The 18,531-nt window shown below is 41.1% G+C and overlaps 1 protein-coding gene across 1 annotated transcript; it reads right to left on the bottom strand.

The window, feature by feature from the left end:
- Nucleotides 1-616: 616 nt before the first annotated feature.
- PLEKHS1 (pleckstrin homology domain containing S1) lies at nt 617-18,356 on the bottom strand (the record flags this gene model as incomplete). Its single annotated transcript, XM_084290218.1, has 13 exons — nt 617-685; nt 1,426-1,561; nt 3,394-3,495; nt 3,587-3,793; nt 5,089-5,204; nt 6,186-6,296; nt 9,801-9,893; nt 10,623-10,730; nt 11,408-11,480; nt 12,658-12,792; nt 14,170-14,276; nt 14,382-14,473; nt 18,314-18,356. The coding sequence occupies 13 exons, from the start codon at nt 18,354-18,356 to the stop codon at nt 617-619; spliced, it is 1,392 nt and encodes a 463-aa protein (XP_084146344.1).
- Nucleotides 18,357-18,531: the final 175 nt, after the last annotated feature.

Below are 18,531 nucleotides of genomic sequence, written 5' to 3'. Positions count from 1 at the left end.
CAAATGTATGCCTATCCATACAGAATAGGTATAAGCTCTGTGTACATTCTATATGCATATTTGTGGCTGTAATGTGAGGGCCACAGCAAAGAGAAGGACCCCCAATCTTCCTTCCATAGCAAAGAGGAGGACCCCCAATCTTCCTTCCAACATTATAGTTCTCAGCTTGCTTTTGCTGTTCTGAAGCTGAGAGGAAGCAAGGAAAAAGGTGTCTTTGTTCCAAATGTAGGTTGTTCCCACATCCCTAAATGGTTCAGGAATTAGGGATAAGCCTATATAACTCAGTGTAAAGAGGCAAGCAGAGGCATGAACCACTACTTTCTACAGAACTGCAAAGTATATACAGTGCAGATGTTTTGTAAATGCCTTGACCTTCCTGCTCATGCAACTGAAATATATGATAACATGCAACAGAATTAAAACACAGCTATTCATGCCACCGAAACGAGTTACTAGGACATAAAATGAAATCTACGTTCTCTGTTCTTTGTACTTAGCAACAAAATCTATCTGGCAGCTCTAGAAGGTACAGATCTCCATACACTATACATCACGTTCTTCTCCTTGATCCTTTCCCTTGAACTTTGGCACTTACTTGGTTATTGTGGTCTTTTTTTCAGGAACATGAGCAGCCTTTAACATGGAAAGTATCTGAATGTGGAATCCTACATACAGTCAGTTTCACCTTAAAAGAAAAAGTGGGAGACACCGCTTTATAGATTGTTAAAACATTTGTGCTACTATCTGACTTGTGTTTTAACTAGCTAAATAAAAAATGCCCTGTTAAGAGAGGTGAATAGTTTTTCCTTATGGAGACTTGCTTTCTTTTCTTTAGAGGGCAACAGCATCTAACGATCTTAACTTTCTCAGCAAAATTAAAATGTGAAGGTGTTCGTGTATGGGTCAGAGAACCTGACTATTGAAATTGGGGCCCATCGGAGAGAAACGTGGGTATAAATGTGTAGCAGATTGTGGTGGCGTTAAGGTACCACTTAGAAATCTTCCACATACTTCATAAAAGTGATAATAGCTGGATAAGGAGGTAGGAGCCTACGGTTCTGCCCTCGATGCCCAAAACCACTATAAGCAAATCCATTGGAGACAATCATTTACTTCCCAAAGTTTTCAATGCACAGACCTCAACCAAAACATACCAAGTAACTTTAAATAAAAGTTTGAGTTGCTCAGACTCTTTGAGATCAATCCTCAAACACAGCAGTGCAGACCTTGCATTCCCCAAACAGCACAGGAATAAGAAATGCTACATCGAGTGATGTTGAGGCACTACTTGGTACCGAGGTTATTCACACCACACTCAAAACAGAGTGAACTGGTTTGAATGAAGCCATCTGAAAGGCAAAAGCAAAGCGCTTTCTCATTTGGCTTCATTTACTTGACTATCATTTTCAGGTCAGTTGAACATACCTCCTTTCTAATGGACCTGCTGATGAACAAGGAGGCCTCCTCCAAGTTCTGAGGGTGCAGATCATTCACAGCCACTATACGGTCTCCGTGGTTAAATAAACATCCCAGGTGGCAAGGACCAGTCCACTGTGAGACACTAGGGTATTTGGAGGAGAAACAACAAAGGAATTGTGTCAAATATTGAATTACTGTTAACAGAATGGGAAAGAGTGAACAGAATTGCATTTACCACACTGCCCTCTGGAAATGACACGGGCTGAATGACTGCAGCCTCTTGATCTGGTTCTAGCTGAAACCCAGGTGCTTCACCCACACCTTGTAAAGTGTGTGTGATGCTGACATCCCAAGCCATTAATAAGTGAGATTGCTGCTAGAAACATCACCAGTGAAATCTGGGGATTCCAGTCTGAAAACTGTGGGCCAGATTTGGTGCAGGTACGTACATGTGTATTCATGTTGGAGTGAGATAATTTTCCCAAGACATCCCAAGAGGATGAAACTAAAATTTATTATAATGTGTTTTATCTTTGATATAATTGCAAGGATCAGAGATCTCTTCCTGTCTTGACTGGACCCTTATGGAAATTCCATTATTTCTTTCCTGCTGGTCTCCGATAGACTCTCTGTGATGACAAACTGTCTAGGATTAGCTAAGCTGGCAGTCAGACCTAGTGTTCTGTTCCTGCCCAGAACCAGCCCCAAATCCTTTCAATGTGAATTTCCACTGGGAAAGCTCTGTAAATTTAGGCACAGATCAAAAAAAAAAAATTGGGGGGGTCCCATTTCTTGTCCCTTTTGCAGTGCTAATTTCTCTTGCTGATTGTGGCTGAAAAAAAGTGACCTGGTTAGTGTGAACAGAGAGCAGTGGCAAAAGGCAGTCTCAGTGTTGTGTGGCAGTGAAAGATCAACAGAAGCATGCAAAAAATATATTTTTTTCTGTGTTGTCTTCCTTTTTCCAGTAATTGATATTAAAGTTCTAGGGAGAGCAGTAATTTCCAGTGGGACTACTAAGAGGATATATGTGCTAAAGCCTTAACACCTACGTTGAAAATCTCTGCCTAGCAGTGATTCCTAGCACTGAACAAGTGCTGGGATTAGTTTGGAGATTACTTTATGATGACATCAAATTGAAGTCATCTTAATTTATGTAACGTCTTTTAAATTTTCACTTACAGCTCACATATCTGTAGACAGTACTTTGCAGGTGTTATTACTTAAATTATAAGATGATGTGATGTAGGTCAGTAATATTTGGGCTAGTAGGTTAAAGGGAAAAAGATAAGAAAGGATTTGATGAAAGAGATCACTGAACATACTAGGTTTGGAAATGGCTTCTCCTGTGCTGGTGGGTTCCATGTTGTCATTCTTTCCACTGACAGGTTTATGGCTTTTCAAAAAATTGTCATCTTTTTCCACACATCCCCTTTTTCTTCATAGGACATAAACGGGACTTGAAGTCTATCCCTTGTATGTTCTTCCTAATTTTCATCTTTTTTTTTTTTTTTTTTCTTTTTTTTTTTTGTCAATAACAAAGGGTTACAAATTATTAGCCACCAAACTCTGTAAGATTTTTGGCTGAAAGGCCCTATTTACACTGCCACAAGATAATGTCCCCTCACTGAGACATGCTTTCATTACGATTCACCAAATCAAAGACTAACCTGAGTAGCAGTAATTAGTTGATTTCACACCTATTAACATTAGAAGATTAGCTTTTGGGGTGGGACTCCATCTTGAACTATTATACAGCAAGCTAAGGGATCTCAGTGCTACACAGCCCTTTTCAACAGCAGTTGAAATAGTACATGAAATACATGAAAAGTCAGAAAGCAGAAAGGAATTTCTGCAGCTTGAGCACACACTGACCCTGTGCTGTTCTGCACTGCTAAAACTGTGCACGGATCCCAACATCGGTTGTGTCACTCATTCACACCTGATCTGCACCATCACAAAGTATCCAGGACTTACCATATTTGTCCTACTGCTTCCGTAAGTTGTAGGTAACTGTTAATGTCAGCCAGGGGGATGAAAATATCCAACATCTGCAGCTGCGTCTCATCTGTAACTTGACTGTGAGAGAAAGCATCAGGGACCTGTGCCTTAACTGAAACCTGTGAACATATCTGTCTTCTCTGCAACGAAAAATGGAGAAGACGCTTACCTGAGCAGGATAGACAACTGAACCACTGAAAGTGGTGATGAACTGTGCCTTCCTTGGAGGGTGAACTGCTGTGTGGTGATGCTTTCTGGGAGTTTTGGGTCTCTGTTTGCCTCCAAGTCTCTTGGAAATGTACTGCTTGCCCAGCGTTTGGGAGGAGTAGGGGGCCTATCACATCCACACGTGAGCTGGCAACTCTTATCCAGGAGCCTACTGAAGAAGAATGATGATAAAAACTGAACTGGTTTGGCCATTCCAGACACTCCTGCCAGATCAAATGGCTGTCAGTGACGCAAAGAATAACAAGTTCTTGTAGAACAGTCAGTGGACAAAATTACAGCTAAGTAAAATAAACAGTCCTTCTAAAAATGGACCATAAATCCTAAAATAAACCTTTTCAGCGTTTAAAGACTATTTATTAAGCCTGAAAAAATTCCAGCTTACAACGTGCTTTTACAAAGAAATGAGTACAGATTGTTGTCCTTGGCTTTACTGGATTTTGTCAGGATGTAATGCTGTCCCCTGGGGGATACAGTAACTCAGAAATGCTTTAATACTTTTCAGGTTATTTGACAAGCCATATAATGCCTGGAGTCAACTCCCTTCTGTGCCTCAAACAACATTTGGGTTAGTAGCAAAAACTGCTCTTGCTGCATATATGAACTCAGATTGCATAGGCTTGTGAGATTTTTATAGTGAATCACTCCATAAAGACTTCCAAAGACATGGATGGACTCGAATAACTCTATTGTAATAAACTGGTTTGTGGGTCTGCATTTCTGATTGCCTCCCACGATGTGAAATAAGACCTGACTGTCTGTAGGTGGCAGGCCATAGCCAGCAGCTATCTACCACTCTGTGCCTCAGGACTGGTGTTACCATGTAGGCAGACGTCCCTTCAGCTATATTGTGCTGGTTGTGAAGTTTCCTGGTGGCACTGCAACTGTGAAACAAAGTTCAGGTCCTTCTCTGTGGCATACCAGACACTGTACCCCCAACGTACACAGCATCAGACCCCTATTTCCAATGGGAAAATGGAAGGAAGGAGACGACCTACTGGGAACCATATTAACTCCTTACTGGAAAAGCTGGGAGCTGTTGCTGCAATTCTTCATTCCTCTTTTACCCACTAGGTAACCGCTCTGGGGTGGACGTGTCTGAATCGCTGCTGAAACTTGGCTGTGGTGTCTGAGGACAGTGGTGGGCTGGTATGTTGTGAGAACCTGGCTAAACTATCAGTCACCAAAACCTTCTGTGTCCTGTAATCAGAGCCTGTCTAAATGCATGAGTTGCAATGTGAGCTTAAATTCCACTTTGATGAGTCTGAATTTCACTCTGGGTGAAACTCACTCCATGAGTTTTGAACTTTCTGAACCAAGACTGAAGAATTCATTCAAACAAGATGCAGCCTTTAGATACCGCAAAGCAAATCTTGCAAACGACAGCTCTAGCTATATCACTACGTCACTGGTTATTTGCAGAACTTTAGTGGAGGTGTTACTTACAGTGATTCCATTGACACATAGACATTCTCCTTTACTGGCTTCCTCTCCCATGTTTTCTTTGACATAGGGACATGGGATTCAGCTGTAGGCTCAGGTTTAGATACTTCAGTATTGCACTGTTAGAAACAGTTAACAACATAAAACATAGATATTCTTGCTCTTCCAACAGAAAAAAATCTTAATTCTCCTGTTCGGTACTCGTGCTGTTTAAGAACATTGGTTAATACAGCTTGGTTTTCCTCAAATAACTCACTTCCCAGAACTGTGAGCTAGAAATGTGGTTGAAAATCAGAGGTTCGTGTTATCTGGTATTACTGACACTACCATTTGCTTTCCTTTTAGGTTGGAATATAACCTATTCCAATATTTGTAAGTACCACCACATAAAATTTGTTACATTTTAATTCAGAAAACCAGATTGAAAAGAGTCTCATCTTTTGTACGTGCTTAACTTAAAGTACTTACATTCTATGATAAAAGATATGTTAATGATGTTCAGTTAGCTGTACAGTCTTTGGAGAAAGGCTGTGACTTCTGCAGAAGTCTGGCTTAACTAGCTTTTCATGGCCACTGACTACATGGGAAGCCTAGAGAAATCAGCCTCCCAAATTAGGCACCCAAATTTGTTTAAAATTACCAGTGTGATTCTTCCTGCTTCCTTATTTCACACTGAAATGCACACACCCTAATGTGTCACAGCATTTTTAAGTTACAGCATGGTTTTATGCCACTTACTAATACTTCAACAGAATTACATTTTAAAATCTATAATGTACAGCTATATTTTCTAAATGAAATTTTCATTTTTGATAAAAATAAATGGATACAATTGGCAAAAGCCATTTACAATGAAACTGTCATGTTGGGGAATTTCAACAAAAATGGCAATGTTTTTTGTCAAAATACTTCTTTTTAGCAGAAAGATCCTTTGAATCAAGCATTTCTCCTTGTATGCATTTAAACTATTACCTACTGCTCTATCTACATATTTCTTTGGCAAGGTAGTATTGGTTCCTCATACCAATTCCTCTTTGGTTCATTAAATATCTCCATCTCCTTGGAGCTGTTAACAAAACAAACCACAACAGATAAATTACCTTTGCTAAAAGATTGCTGGGTGTTTCGTAATAAGCTTCCTCTTCCTTTTTGATGTCTTCATCTGAATCCGATGACAGCGAATTTTCGTCACCCTTTCTTAGAGTTTTACCCTGTTAAAAGTATGTTTTTATATTTAATAGGTTCAGTTATATGGATCGTTTAACATGTATTTGCCAATTACTAATAGTAACAGAATCAGCAACTATCCACAGGAAAGATGGGAAGATGCGTTTCTCCTTGAAGAGTCTGTTCAGGTTGTTTTAGGAACAGGCTTCTGTAGTTCTGCTCCTACTTGAATTTTTGAAATCATGCACATGCAATTGGCTGCTAGTATTAATATTTCTCATAGATGGATCTTTGGTAACCAGGCAGCTGCAATTGACTGCTTGTTCAAAAACTGTTATTTTGTTTAAAAATTAGGTGGGCTAAACACTTCACGTAGGGTTCTGCATGCATTTCCATGCTTGTATGCAAAAGATTCTTTATTTGCATTCAGTCTTAAAGTTCTTACACTAGGAAAAAAAAAATGTAGGAAATCTAGAAGTGGATTGGGAGGTATTTATCATTTTTAAGTATCTTTTAACTGCTCTAAAGTAAAGAATGTATTTGGGACTTCCCTTACTGATGAGAAGTCTATAAACTCATACTTCTCCATGAGCTAGAACATAGGCCAAGGGGCTGGAAATCCTATATTGAGTCCATTGTGTCCTGAATTATATCCTCCCAGGTTCATAAATACCTGAAATATTAAATTTGTGGCCATTTGGTAAATCAAGTAGAAAATAATCACTTCGCCGAGTTTACCTTTCTAAGTCACAAAGGCAAATTATTTATTTTTGTTTCCTTTCTGACTTCACTGCAGTGAAGAATATAGTAATTAGTATTTTGCTGTCTCCCAATGCAATTCTCCATGCCATGTTTGTGATACAACCATTTTTTATCTCTCCACTTACATCCTTGGTTTCTATGGTGATCATTTTAGTAACTGCTAAATATGTCACAGAATATATTACTGTTTTCCAGGTAAAGTAAATTCAACTAATTACTCTCATACATGTAAAGAGAAGATACTGGCATTGAATTGAAATTAGAGATGATGAATGTATTTTTGTTCCTTGTTGCTATAAATGACATAAAAAGGAGCCCATGCTGCAGTAGCGAGAACAAGCCTACAAATGGTCCTTCAAGAAGTGCATAACAAAACTCTTTCAGGAACAAGACTGACTCTGTGGTTGTGATCTAAAGTCAAGAACAAATTTCCTACTGATATTCTAGGGGCTTTGGATTGATCAAAGAAGTTAACATCTGGGGAAAAGGGGAAAAGGAGGTGATTTTATTAAGTCTTGCGATGCTCCAACTCCTCCAAAATCTCAAGAGAGTACACAGCACTCATCAGCTTCCCAAACTGAGCCTGCAGTCAGACAGTGGCCACCTTTTGCCAAATGCACATGCTGGTTCTCCTTGGCACCATCACAGATTATGGGGACAATAGGAAGGAGAAGGTTAAACAGCAGCACCATGGTGTTTTCCTCAAGGAGTTTGCTGACATCTCTGTTCCTCCGAGTGCTTTACAACCAGAGAATTGCAGTTAACTTCAGAGTAAAATTATTCTCAGCTGTACAGCTAAACGAGTTCTTTAAGGCTGTGGGGAACCATGGCTGGATTTACATTAGAGAGAAAAACCGGGTTATGGAGGAAATTTGCTGTAGCAGAAAATGAAAATGAAACTTGGAAAGCAATTGAGTAATTGTTAGTTTTAAGCTCTTTAGGGAAAGGGTTAAAATTTACGTGCTACCCTTGGACAGAGGAATTTCTCTTTCAAAAAAATCACGTGTGTCTAACGTGTTGAAGCCAGACTCTTGACTAGTATGACTAGGTACCTGCAGTACAGTAATGAGCACCATGATACAAGCCTGTGCTCTTTATTTTGATGCATTTTACATATTGAGTGCTGCGTGTGGCAATAGCTGATACTCAGCTGCTGAGTCAGGTGTGGTTTGGTAGCGCCAAAATGTGGGTTGAAGTGCAGCCAGGTTCTCAAAGCCCTTGAAGGTGGCTGGGTCCTGGCCTGTTTGCATGAGCAATGGCTACTGAGCAAACAGTTTTCAAGATCAGGGCCTGGATGAGGGAACGGCCAATAAATAAGTAAAGCTAATCAGATACTAGAAATGTGGAGTCATACTGCTAACAGGAAGTAAATACAAGGGCTTAATATGGGAGTCAGCTGTCCAGACATCACTGAGCAAAGAATAGATCTGGAGATGTTAGCAGATGCTAATCTTATGAGGCAAATGAAGTATTTTTATCAAATGAAGGCACATTTTTGCTCCTTGTTAGCTGCATGGCAAGGTTATTCATTTTCACACAGGGTGAAACAGATTTATGAGCTTCCTGCCACTCCCTTTGCTTCAGGCTAAGGAGAACAGGTAAAATCCAAATTCCTTATCTAGGAATTTTAGTGCTGCTTGTCAGTCTGTCCTACTCTGACAAGCTGCATAAATACATACCCTCTGAGTCACTGTAAGTATGAGAAGGATTAATGTATGAGACAGAAGCGGCAAGTGTAGGAAAGGGGCAGAAAGACAGCCTTGGTAGCAGCACCAGCTAAAGTCAAACTAAGGGCTGACCCAGTGCATTTCAGAGCTAAGACTCATAACTGAATGACTGCACCTCCATAAATTACAGTGCATCGGCTGAACTGTGGCAATAACCCATGGCATTGCAATGTAATTTCAGCTCTTTTCACTTCAGTCCACTAAATCAAACTGTATTATATCATACCCACCGCCAGCCTGTGCACACGGATGGTGACTGCAACATGTGATTCACTACCCTGTGATAGCAGCAGAGATTCTTCCCCTACATCTCAGCTACTCCAGATCATAGTTCAACGCTTAAACTGCAATTAAACATAGGTTTATCCTCAGCTGCCAAACTGCATGCTGCGTGGTGGAGCCTTGGTTGTGCCTTCTGCTCTTTTGATTGCTGCAAAGGCAGTCAGAGGGTGGGTGACAAACATCTGAAAGTGCTGCATGTCTCCTTGTTCGGGGAACATAGGTCAGAACACTCAGCTGATAAAAGATGATAACACTAATTATTGTATCCTTTTAATCAACTCCTGCAAGATAGGGAAGCTAAATTACTTGAAGTTACAGTTAGGCTAATAGAAGGTCAGACTTGAGGTGTGCCTCAATTTAAAGGCTACTTGCAAAGGCTGCAGAAAGAAGCCATTTACAAAGAGTGTGGCACAGCTGGGAAATATGACAGGAGGGACAAATCCTCAGGCAGTGCAACTTCAGAGTTTTCTTCACCAAGCTTGCAAGAGCTGCCACAAGTTGCAATCACTGCACAGAAATTCTGAGGATCTGCCCCCAAGAAACAAAGTAAATAAAGGGTATTTCAAGCATTTCAAGCAAGTTCTTGGAAGGTTATTTTCAATGCTTTACACGACAACTGACTAGCTATATTTAGGAAATCCTCATAATGAAATCCAGCTCAGTGTGCTGGGGAAGTAGGTGAATAATCTATAGTTACAGACAGCCAGGTGAGATAAGAGCCCATAGTCACTTCTGCATACCGAACAAGTCAAAAGCAGTTTTATTTGTTCTGCTCACCAGGTTTGGAAAATCTCTCAGTGAGTCATTCTGGGGCTGATGAGGGCCAGGATCTGAACTGGGCCTGTTCTTGTCTTCTGAGGGACCATCACTCTGCATTCAAAAGAAGAAAATGTTGACTCCTCCTGGAGATGCACTCTAAGTGCTTTTCCTGCATTCAGCTTCCTCCATCAGGGCCATTTGCAGCCCTGATGTCACCTTGTGACTGCAGAAAGCCAACACTTTGGCAGCTATTCAGTCTGTCACCAAAGGACAGGCTGTAGTTGCTCTAGGAATTCAGTGATGCTTCCCTTTCTATTTAAATACTGATGGGAGAGATCTGAAAGGCACAGAGAGCAAGGATTGCAGGCTCCAGTGGACAGCACTGGACCAAATTCCCCTAGGCTTGAGAGTCTGAACAGAGAGAGACAAAGACAAGCATAATCATAGAACAGGAAGAATGGCAAGCAGCCGTTGAAACAATCATCCCATGGCTTTTCCGAGGCATGTCTAAGCTAATCTGCAGCTATTTTCTTCCCACCAACCTTTGCTGGTCATTTGAGGTGGCCTATGAATATCAGTGCTCATTGTCATCATCACCTGTCTTTACTGACATGCAGACTCCTAAACTAACACGCCAGTACCAGCCCTTTGTGGGGACTCTGCAATGATGCAATCATCCTGCTCTTACTCAGGAACCCCAGTACAGACCAGAACAGACCACCTGGGCACCCATTGCATGAGCTCTAAAGAACTTTCTATTGAAACAATCCATGATACAAATCAAATTTCACAGACATCCCTGGCAACAAACCCATTGTTAAAGATGGCTGATCCACTTACCTCCAGGTAGCTTTGCCTTTCCAGGGAACTGGTCACATCTACAGAATCCAAGAATAATGGCAAAGACAAGGGCCGGCTTTTGACTTCTGGATTTGCAAGATTTTGGTTCTACAAATAAGATAACAGCTGTGTAAGACAGGCACCCGAATGGCATGAGCTACAATGTACCAGCACATCACACAACAGTGTGATTTTACTCCTAATGGCTCAGGGAGGTTGTCTAGGTGGCATTTTGCAGGCAGATGCAAATTTGTGCTTCTAGCACTTTGAGCAGACTGGAAGCTGATGGGGTGTAAGAGGCTTAACACTGGCTCTGAACTAGGTGGCGTAGCTGGCTGATATGGTGCAGAAATTTGGGCTGGAGCTGGAAATAACAGGGCTTCCAGTTTGCTCATAGCATTGACAGAATAGATGTGGATCGCTTTGTAAAACAGCGTGTAGATATATCCAAAAAGCATACGGTAAGAATTACACATGCATTTTCATTCTGACACATCAAAGGTGCAATTCGTTGTAACACAGTGTCAATCACCTCCTCATTTCCATGTGTTTTACTCTTCAAAGAGATTCTTTCAATGTGAAAACAATCCCTGCACAAACAGCCTGTGCAGTGGCTGCTTAGTGCATAAGCCCAGGGTACAGCATTTGTATGGAAAATTAATTTCTGATTAACCAAATCAAGAGCCAACTTGTGAAACCAGGACAAGACAATTCCTTGCCTTTGCACAGGTTTCTAATGAGATTACAAGTTTATTTCTTTCTAAAATCAAGTATAGAAACGTCACCTGAGGGCAGTGTCCATCTATTTTGGCCTTCATGACTGAAGATATTGCAGTGACCCAGTCCTCTATTTCCAGGCTGTAGGTTGGAACAACAGAAATGAACACCTACTAACAGGTAAAACACAAGGAAAACCCACTTGCTCACCCACTTCCTCCCATGGACCCAAAATAATGCTTCTTGCAATCAACAGGGAAAATCTGCACCTTCCTTTCAAGAGCCAGATAGGAGCCAGATGGCAAAGTCTGGCCTTAGAGAGGTGCAGCGTGGGGCCAGGAGCTACAAGGCCCAAAGAGACTTTTGTAGGAAAGGTGCCACGGTGCTTTCTGCTTCATTCTCGGTGTGTAATGCTGCTCTAGTGGGGCTTTGGAGCTTGGGAATGCAGGGTGAGAAACTTTTCCTGAAAGCACCCCTGAAGCCCTGTTTTTTGTGAGTGGATTTCGTTGGATTAATTCTGCAGCTCTTCCCAGGGAGGGCTGGCTGTGAGACCAGTGCCCAGGGGGAAGGCGTGGGGTGGCACGCTCAAGTAGCACACAGGTATGTGTTTTCCTTCTGTGCTTATCAGCATTTCACACATCAGCTGCTCTTCTGCAGCAAGGCAGAACCCCCCTGACATGCCTGGGACTGGGAAGGCAAAGAAGAGAGGCAGGGAAGCAGCAGCAGAGGAGCACTGTGCCAAACCCCGGCCTCAACAAGCTTTGAGGCTCACATGTGTGGCAGTGATTTCTGCCCTTGCTGCAGTCCAGCCCTGAGTCACTCCCCTCGGGACCTGCTCTCTCTCTTGGGAATCCTCCCCTTCAATCTGCTTCCCTTGATTACTGATCTACTTTCCAGAGCATGACTATTAACTGCAAAAGCTGTCTTGGCTCCCAGGAGCTGCTGGGTGAGGAGGCAAAGCCCTCTGCTCCTCCTCGACCCTAGTGGGTACTGGCTGACGTGGCACTGCCACACTGCCACTGCCTTTGTGCTCCTCCTTTCACGTGTTGGACTTGTACCAGTGTGGCTGCAGGGGAGCTTAGTCCAGTGGCCCAAAACAGCAAGGAATTAGCCTGGCTGCGGGGGATAAAACAGCACACAAGAGAGCAGTTTTCCCTGGGATCAGCCAGCTGAAACCTTGTGTTGCACACTCAGTTGCACAGACACGGGCAGGGGCTGGCCAGAGCTGCAGGGAAGGAGCAGAACCATTCCTTGGTCTTGGTCTTACATGAGCTTAACTGCAATGTTACATTGCATTTACACATCTTCTTCTGCCTACCTGCTCTTCCCAATGAGGTAATAACATCTGTTTCCAGTAGTGATGGACATCACCTCTTCAAGAAAGCATCTGAACATCTTCTTCACCGTTGCCATGATTTCGGAACTACTTATTCCAATTTCAACTTTTACAATCCTGTGTAGATAATGATACGAAACATCCTATATAACTGTACATGCTTACAAACATACATACAGACACACATATGTTTATACCTCTCTGTAGGGGTGCATTTTAATTTAAGCACAGCGTGACATGAGGAGATCTACATGGAAAAAGGTAAACATTTTTCAACAGAAAAAATTCTCAGGAGAATAAGTGCCCACATTAAAAACATCTGGACTTTCACAGTGAAGAACATTTCCAAACAAAAAAATAAAATCAACTTTTACAAAGATTCATGTCTAGATTTTGGAACACCATTTCTGAAAATGGGGCTGTTGTTCTAATACAGAAATGATAGTAAGAAAAATTCATGGCAGATGTTTTTGATCCATGATAGAACAGTATATTTGGTTTGAAACTAATTGTATATTAACAGTATTTTAATGGAGTAGCTCTGGAATAGAAAAGATGTACTCTTAATGCATTCGGAAATGGAAGCACTACTTTCAGTAACTTACAAGAAGTTAAATCAGTACAAATAATAACAACAATAATGATAATGATGGTAATAATGCCACCACATATTGCTGAGCAAGCTGGAAATTTTTCAGAACTTCATAATAAAAATTCTTTTAATGGGAGAAGCACAACACCAATGAGTCCAGTGAACTCCTAGCAGCTCCACAAGCTTTTGGCTCAAGCTCCACGTCTGGCTGGTAAAATCTTTACATTTCTTTGCCAGAACTGTTTTCCTTCGATGTGTCTTACACCATAGCTGACATGGTAAGGCTGCTAGCACAAAGCCAATGACACCCAGACTTGCTGAAGCCTGTGGTGGATGCTGTGCCATGAGGATGAAATGACCAACCCAAATGAGCCAAGCAGAGCAATTTCTTGGCAGGGTAAGAGGCAGGGGCAGCCAGCATCAGCCCAAAGGGCTATGTGAAAGTTGGGAGACCTCTGCACAACTTACAAAGCACTTTGTAAAGCTGTAAGGTGGGAAAGGTTGTGTGCCTACACAGTTACGAGTGCCGTAGCCCATCCTTACTCTTGTGTGAGTGAATGCATAGCACTGTCTTCACAGAACACAAAATGTCTTCTACTGCAGTAATACTGCCTTTGGGATCATGGAGCCACCCTGTCTGCTTTGCAGGTTCCACATCACCACAATTGCTCACGTAAATGTATCAAATTCCATCAAAATCATTTAGAATTTTTACTCCTACAAAGAATATACACTCTAAGTTGCACCCAGACCTTACAAGAGCCCAAAGAACTCTTTTTCTGTCTTCAGTAGGATTTGGATGAAGAACCTCAATCAGGAACAAGTATCTGTACAATCAGTGGCCAATTAGGAGGGTTGATACATGATTTAAAATAAAAAAGTGATGCATCTGGGTTACATACTCATCAACAGGTATGGAGCCTTTCACGCTCTGGCCTTTTAGATACTTCAGGACATAATTGCCCTTGCTGGATTTGGACAGGATGAAAAAACGCCTTTTCCAGGATTTCTGCCGAAGAGAAAGTAATTTGTCTCTCATTAAAACTCAGGATAGCAGAAAGAGCAGATATTTGTTGAAGGATTGCTGGAACATGACTAATCTGTGTTTGTATACCTGTGAGTTGAAAAGTTGAAGAGGTGGTGACTTGATGAGGAATCCATGCTGGCAGATTCCACCTTCAGAGCAAAACGTCTTTTGAGCTCCCACTAATCAAAGAGAAACAAATGGCACCATTACTCGTTGCCAATTAATCTCCTCCAGGGACCTCCTTGAATTGGAAAATGAAGCTGAGCGCTGGGTTTCTGTGCTTAAATGGCCATAAAGCACATTCAATTAGAGAAGACAGACAGAAATCAAAGCTATAAAACATAGAGCCAGGCCATGCTTCCTTGATGTCCCCGTTACTGCTGACAACTGGCCAAAACTGTAAACAAGTGACAGTGGCAATGTCCTGCATTGAGCGAGGTGGCTCGGAAGATATCAGAAAGCTCTGTCTTATTTAACTGATCTGACTTAAGTTCTGGGGTCTGGTCTTACTTAACTTCTTCATTAGCGATCTGAAAGACAGTAAACAGCACTCTAATGAAATTTGTAAATGGCATTCAGTATGGACAGGCTGCAAACACCACGAAGGAGAAATCGTCTTACTGTGCAGATCATGATGGAGCAACAGGAAGAAGTCTTACAAGAAAAATATAAGCTAAAAGACTAGGGGTAAAAATACCTGAATGCATTTCTTCATGACCCTGCGTACTCCGTGCTCAACTACAGTTTAAGATTCATGTTTTTTTTCTAACCACTGATGGATTTCTGATCAAAATCTTAGAGCACTTGAACACCCAGTGAAAGGAGTGACAATCTTATTCTATTTTTAAGCTGTAAGCAGTGTATGGGAAATTAAGACTTTTAAAGAACCCAATGAATGACTGAAGAACGCAGTCAACCTCCAGCAGCCTGGGACATGTCTAAGTTCTGGGAAAGGTGGCAATAAAAAAACACCCAGCTTTGTGGTGACTTCATCATCAGCTACTGACAGTTCCCAGTTGATTTTTAAGGATTTTAATGTTTTCAGAAATCAGTCCAGCCTCTGTCAGGGGCAAGAAGGATTCTGCTCTAGAGGGAAACGCTGCGTTTAAGACAGATTCTTTAATGAAGGAAGCAAAGGAGCAAAATTAACACACAATGTAAGTCCAGCTGAGCTCTCTGAAACTTTCAACATACTGTTTTTCCCCTGTTTTTCACCCATTGTTTATGACAAACCCCTTGGCAGTTGGAGGTGAAAGAGACAAGTATGAAATATTGAAAACAATAGTTTGAAACCTGATTCTACCTTACTACTGGTAAATCTTAGTAAATGACATTTTGTACCTGCAGAGTATTTCTTGCTTCCTGAAGCCATCCTGATTGTGTTGTTTCGTTTTGTTTTGTTTTCTTCTGAGAACAAAAGAAAGAGAACAGCAAACTTGAAGCTAATTCCTTTCACTCTGTTTCTTGCCGAGCAACGTTTCACTGCATGGATGGTTGCTTGAGAAAGTATCAGAGGTGTTTATTTTTGTTGTGGTGGTTAAACTATATGAAATTAAACATAGAAAAAATCCATAAGAAACTACAGAAACAATCATAAAATTATTAAATATATTGCTATACTTAATAAGATTATATATTATAAGTTACATATATCCTACAGGACTGTATTTATTCTTATATTGTAAATTTGAAATGATGCTTAATAAAATGTCTAAATTTCTATAGGTCAAAGGAATGATTTGCTTTGGATGTGAGGAGAGCTGCCAACAGAAGCATGTTTTGCCCCTTCCTTTGCAGGAGATACAAAACTGTAACTGAGGAATGCTGCATCCCACCTGTTCCTGGCACTGCCTTGGCAGTGTGGTCAGTCCCGCATTCAGGAGGCATCACATGCCCTGCAGAGTTTAACATCTGAAGGTATTTTGAAAACCTGTTCAGAGTGCTATGGATAATAATCTAGTCTGTACTAATTTTAATACAGTGCTCTCCCAACAATTTATAAACAGCGATGGATGTGGATTAGTATCATGGTTTTTCACAGTATCTGTTTTTGTTTATGTCAACCAGTTTTCACAGTGTCTCCTCCAATATTAACCAGGAAACAGTAATCTTCCTGTGAGCCTGAGAAGTTGCATTACCTGCTCATGGCACAGCCAGGCTGAGGCAGAGATGGAAGCAGGGGCTAGGAGGGAGGCAGAAGGCACTGATGCATTGCCATGGGTTTCGCCAGCATTTTGTTAAATTACCCCACAACGAAACATACGAGCAACAATCTGTGAGACTTGGACCAGTTAGATGGTAAAAGGTGGCTTTGGTTACTGACTTCCACAGGCATTTTCAGCTCATTTGCCTTTCAGTAATTTCCCTGTCAGCTACAAGGTGACAAAGCCCTCAATGTGCATGCCACATGAACCTGCAGAGCCTCGTTGGGAAAATCTGGGGACTGCAAGTGCTGTCCTCAAGTTTTTTGCTGCACTCCCTGGCTGCACTGAGAGATTTAAGGTGGTTCCTTTATGTTTATTTCTTCACTGATTTATATCCTGGTGCTAGAAGTAAACATGGAACAGCCAGGAGTGGTGAGCACTGGCCGTCACCTGACACAGAGGAGGTTACATACACAGTTTTACCTCCACAGTTTTACAAATCAAGCTGTGAGCTTCCATACCCAGTTCCAGGCAAAGCTGTAGATGAGAACAAACCACTGCAAACTCAGGTTTGCTGGACAACTCTGTAGAGCATTTCTGCTTGTACTTTTTTTTTTTTTTTTTTTTTTTTTTTTTTTTTTAGGGAAACCATTACAATTTTGCCTTTTGGGGAGAAAGATTGGTTGTATGAATGCTGTGACAGACTATTATAAAATTTACTGCCTAGTCTTTTCATCTATTGCCTACCAAAAAAAGGACAAAAAAGCTATTTCCAAAACTAAAAGTGACTGCACACAGTCAAACTCTTAATGTCAGCAGTGGGGGAACAAGTCTGGGGTTGCAATGAAGTGCAGTGTAATATTCCTCTCAGTGTGACTGACAAAGGCACCACGACGGGCAAGCGATGCATCTCAAAGCAGCATTCCAAGAACCTATAACATGATAGAAGCCTCCTCCAAGTTTCAATAAAAGTCAAGGTTTGCAGGTAGAAAGATGAAAACCCATGAGATTACAGTAGGCTTTTCACCATTTGTGCTATCTCACTCTGCATTTTGAAAAAAAAAAAAGTTTTTAAGTGTTGTACTTATTTTTTTTCACTTCAATGGAAAGCAAGCTTTTAAATGCATTATGTCTAATTCAGAATAAACAGTGCCGACTCCAGGATTATACCCTTCAGATTTTTTTATACCTGACATTAAGAGATTTGATTGATTTCAACCTGTGGAAATGCAACAAGGCACTTCAGTCAAAATGTAAATAAAATGCTGCAAATGATCTAGATGTTGGCTATTACAAACCTTCACAAATATAATACCAAGATAAGGAAAACAAATGGTGTCAGTACTTACAGGCAGATGTCTTTATAGCGTAGAAAGTCTTCAAGAAATACACCTTGAAGTATTTCAAGATTCCTTGTATTGCTTTCTGCAGCCAAGCATGGTGTCCTCACCCTGCCTTGTCACTGCCTTCTTATAGCCAGGGTATAAATGCAGGTGAAATATGACCCACGAGGAAATTCCCGTTTCTGCCCGGGGAAGTAAATTAAAGACTTTTCTGAAAGGGGAAACCCAGATTAATATTCACATACAAACAAATAAAAAATACACACATTTGAGGCAGCCATAAATGTCTCCCATGCAGGAAAACACACAAACAAACAACAAAACCCACAACTCTTTTTTAGCTTCAGCTTATTAACCAGTCCCTTTTTTTCCCCCAGAACTGTGTCTGAGAGATCGTATCCACCCACTACTGGAAGATAAAGCAACATTAACAACCATAAAAGACCATAAAGTGCCATAAAATGTAACCGAGTTTTGATTTAAAGAGCTGTACTGACTAACACACGAGGTGGAGCAGGCTCTCTTACGCTACCTACGTAATGAGAGTGCACTTTCATTCTTGGGTCAATGTCCATCTTGGTTATAGGCTACTATCTGGGTTCTCTCCAGAGACATCCAGCGTAATTAATGACACTGATTTTATGCAGTAAACCATTTGGCTAATCCTGCAAAAGGCAATGGAAGTGCTTTTAGACAGAAAACAGTTTTAAATTTGAATGGGAAATAGGCTAAAATGTCCTACAGCTTATA

Source organism: Netta rufina (genome assembly GCF_964035555.1).
Source record: "Netta rufina genome assembly, chromosome: 7".
NCBI classification, from domain to species: Eukaryota; Metazoa; Chordata; class Aves; order Anseriformes; family Anatidae; genus Netta; species Netta rufina.
The sequence above is the reverse complement of the archived record's forward strand: the minus strand, read 5'-3'. Positions and strand labels throughout refer to the sequence as shown.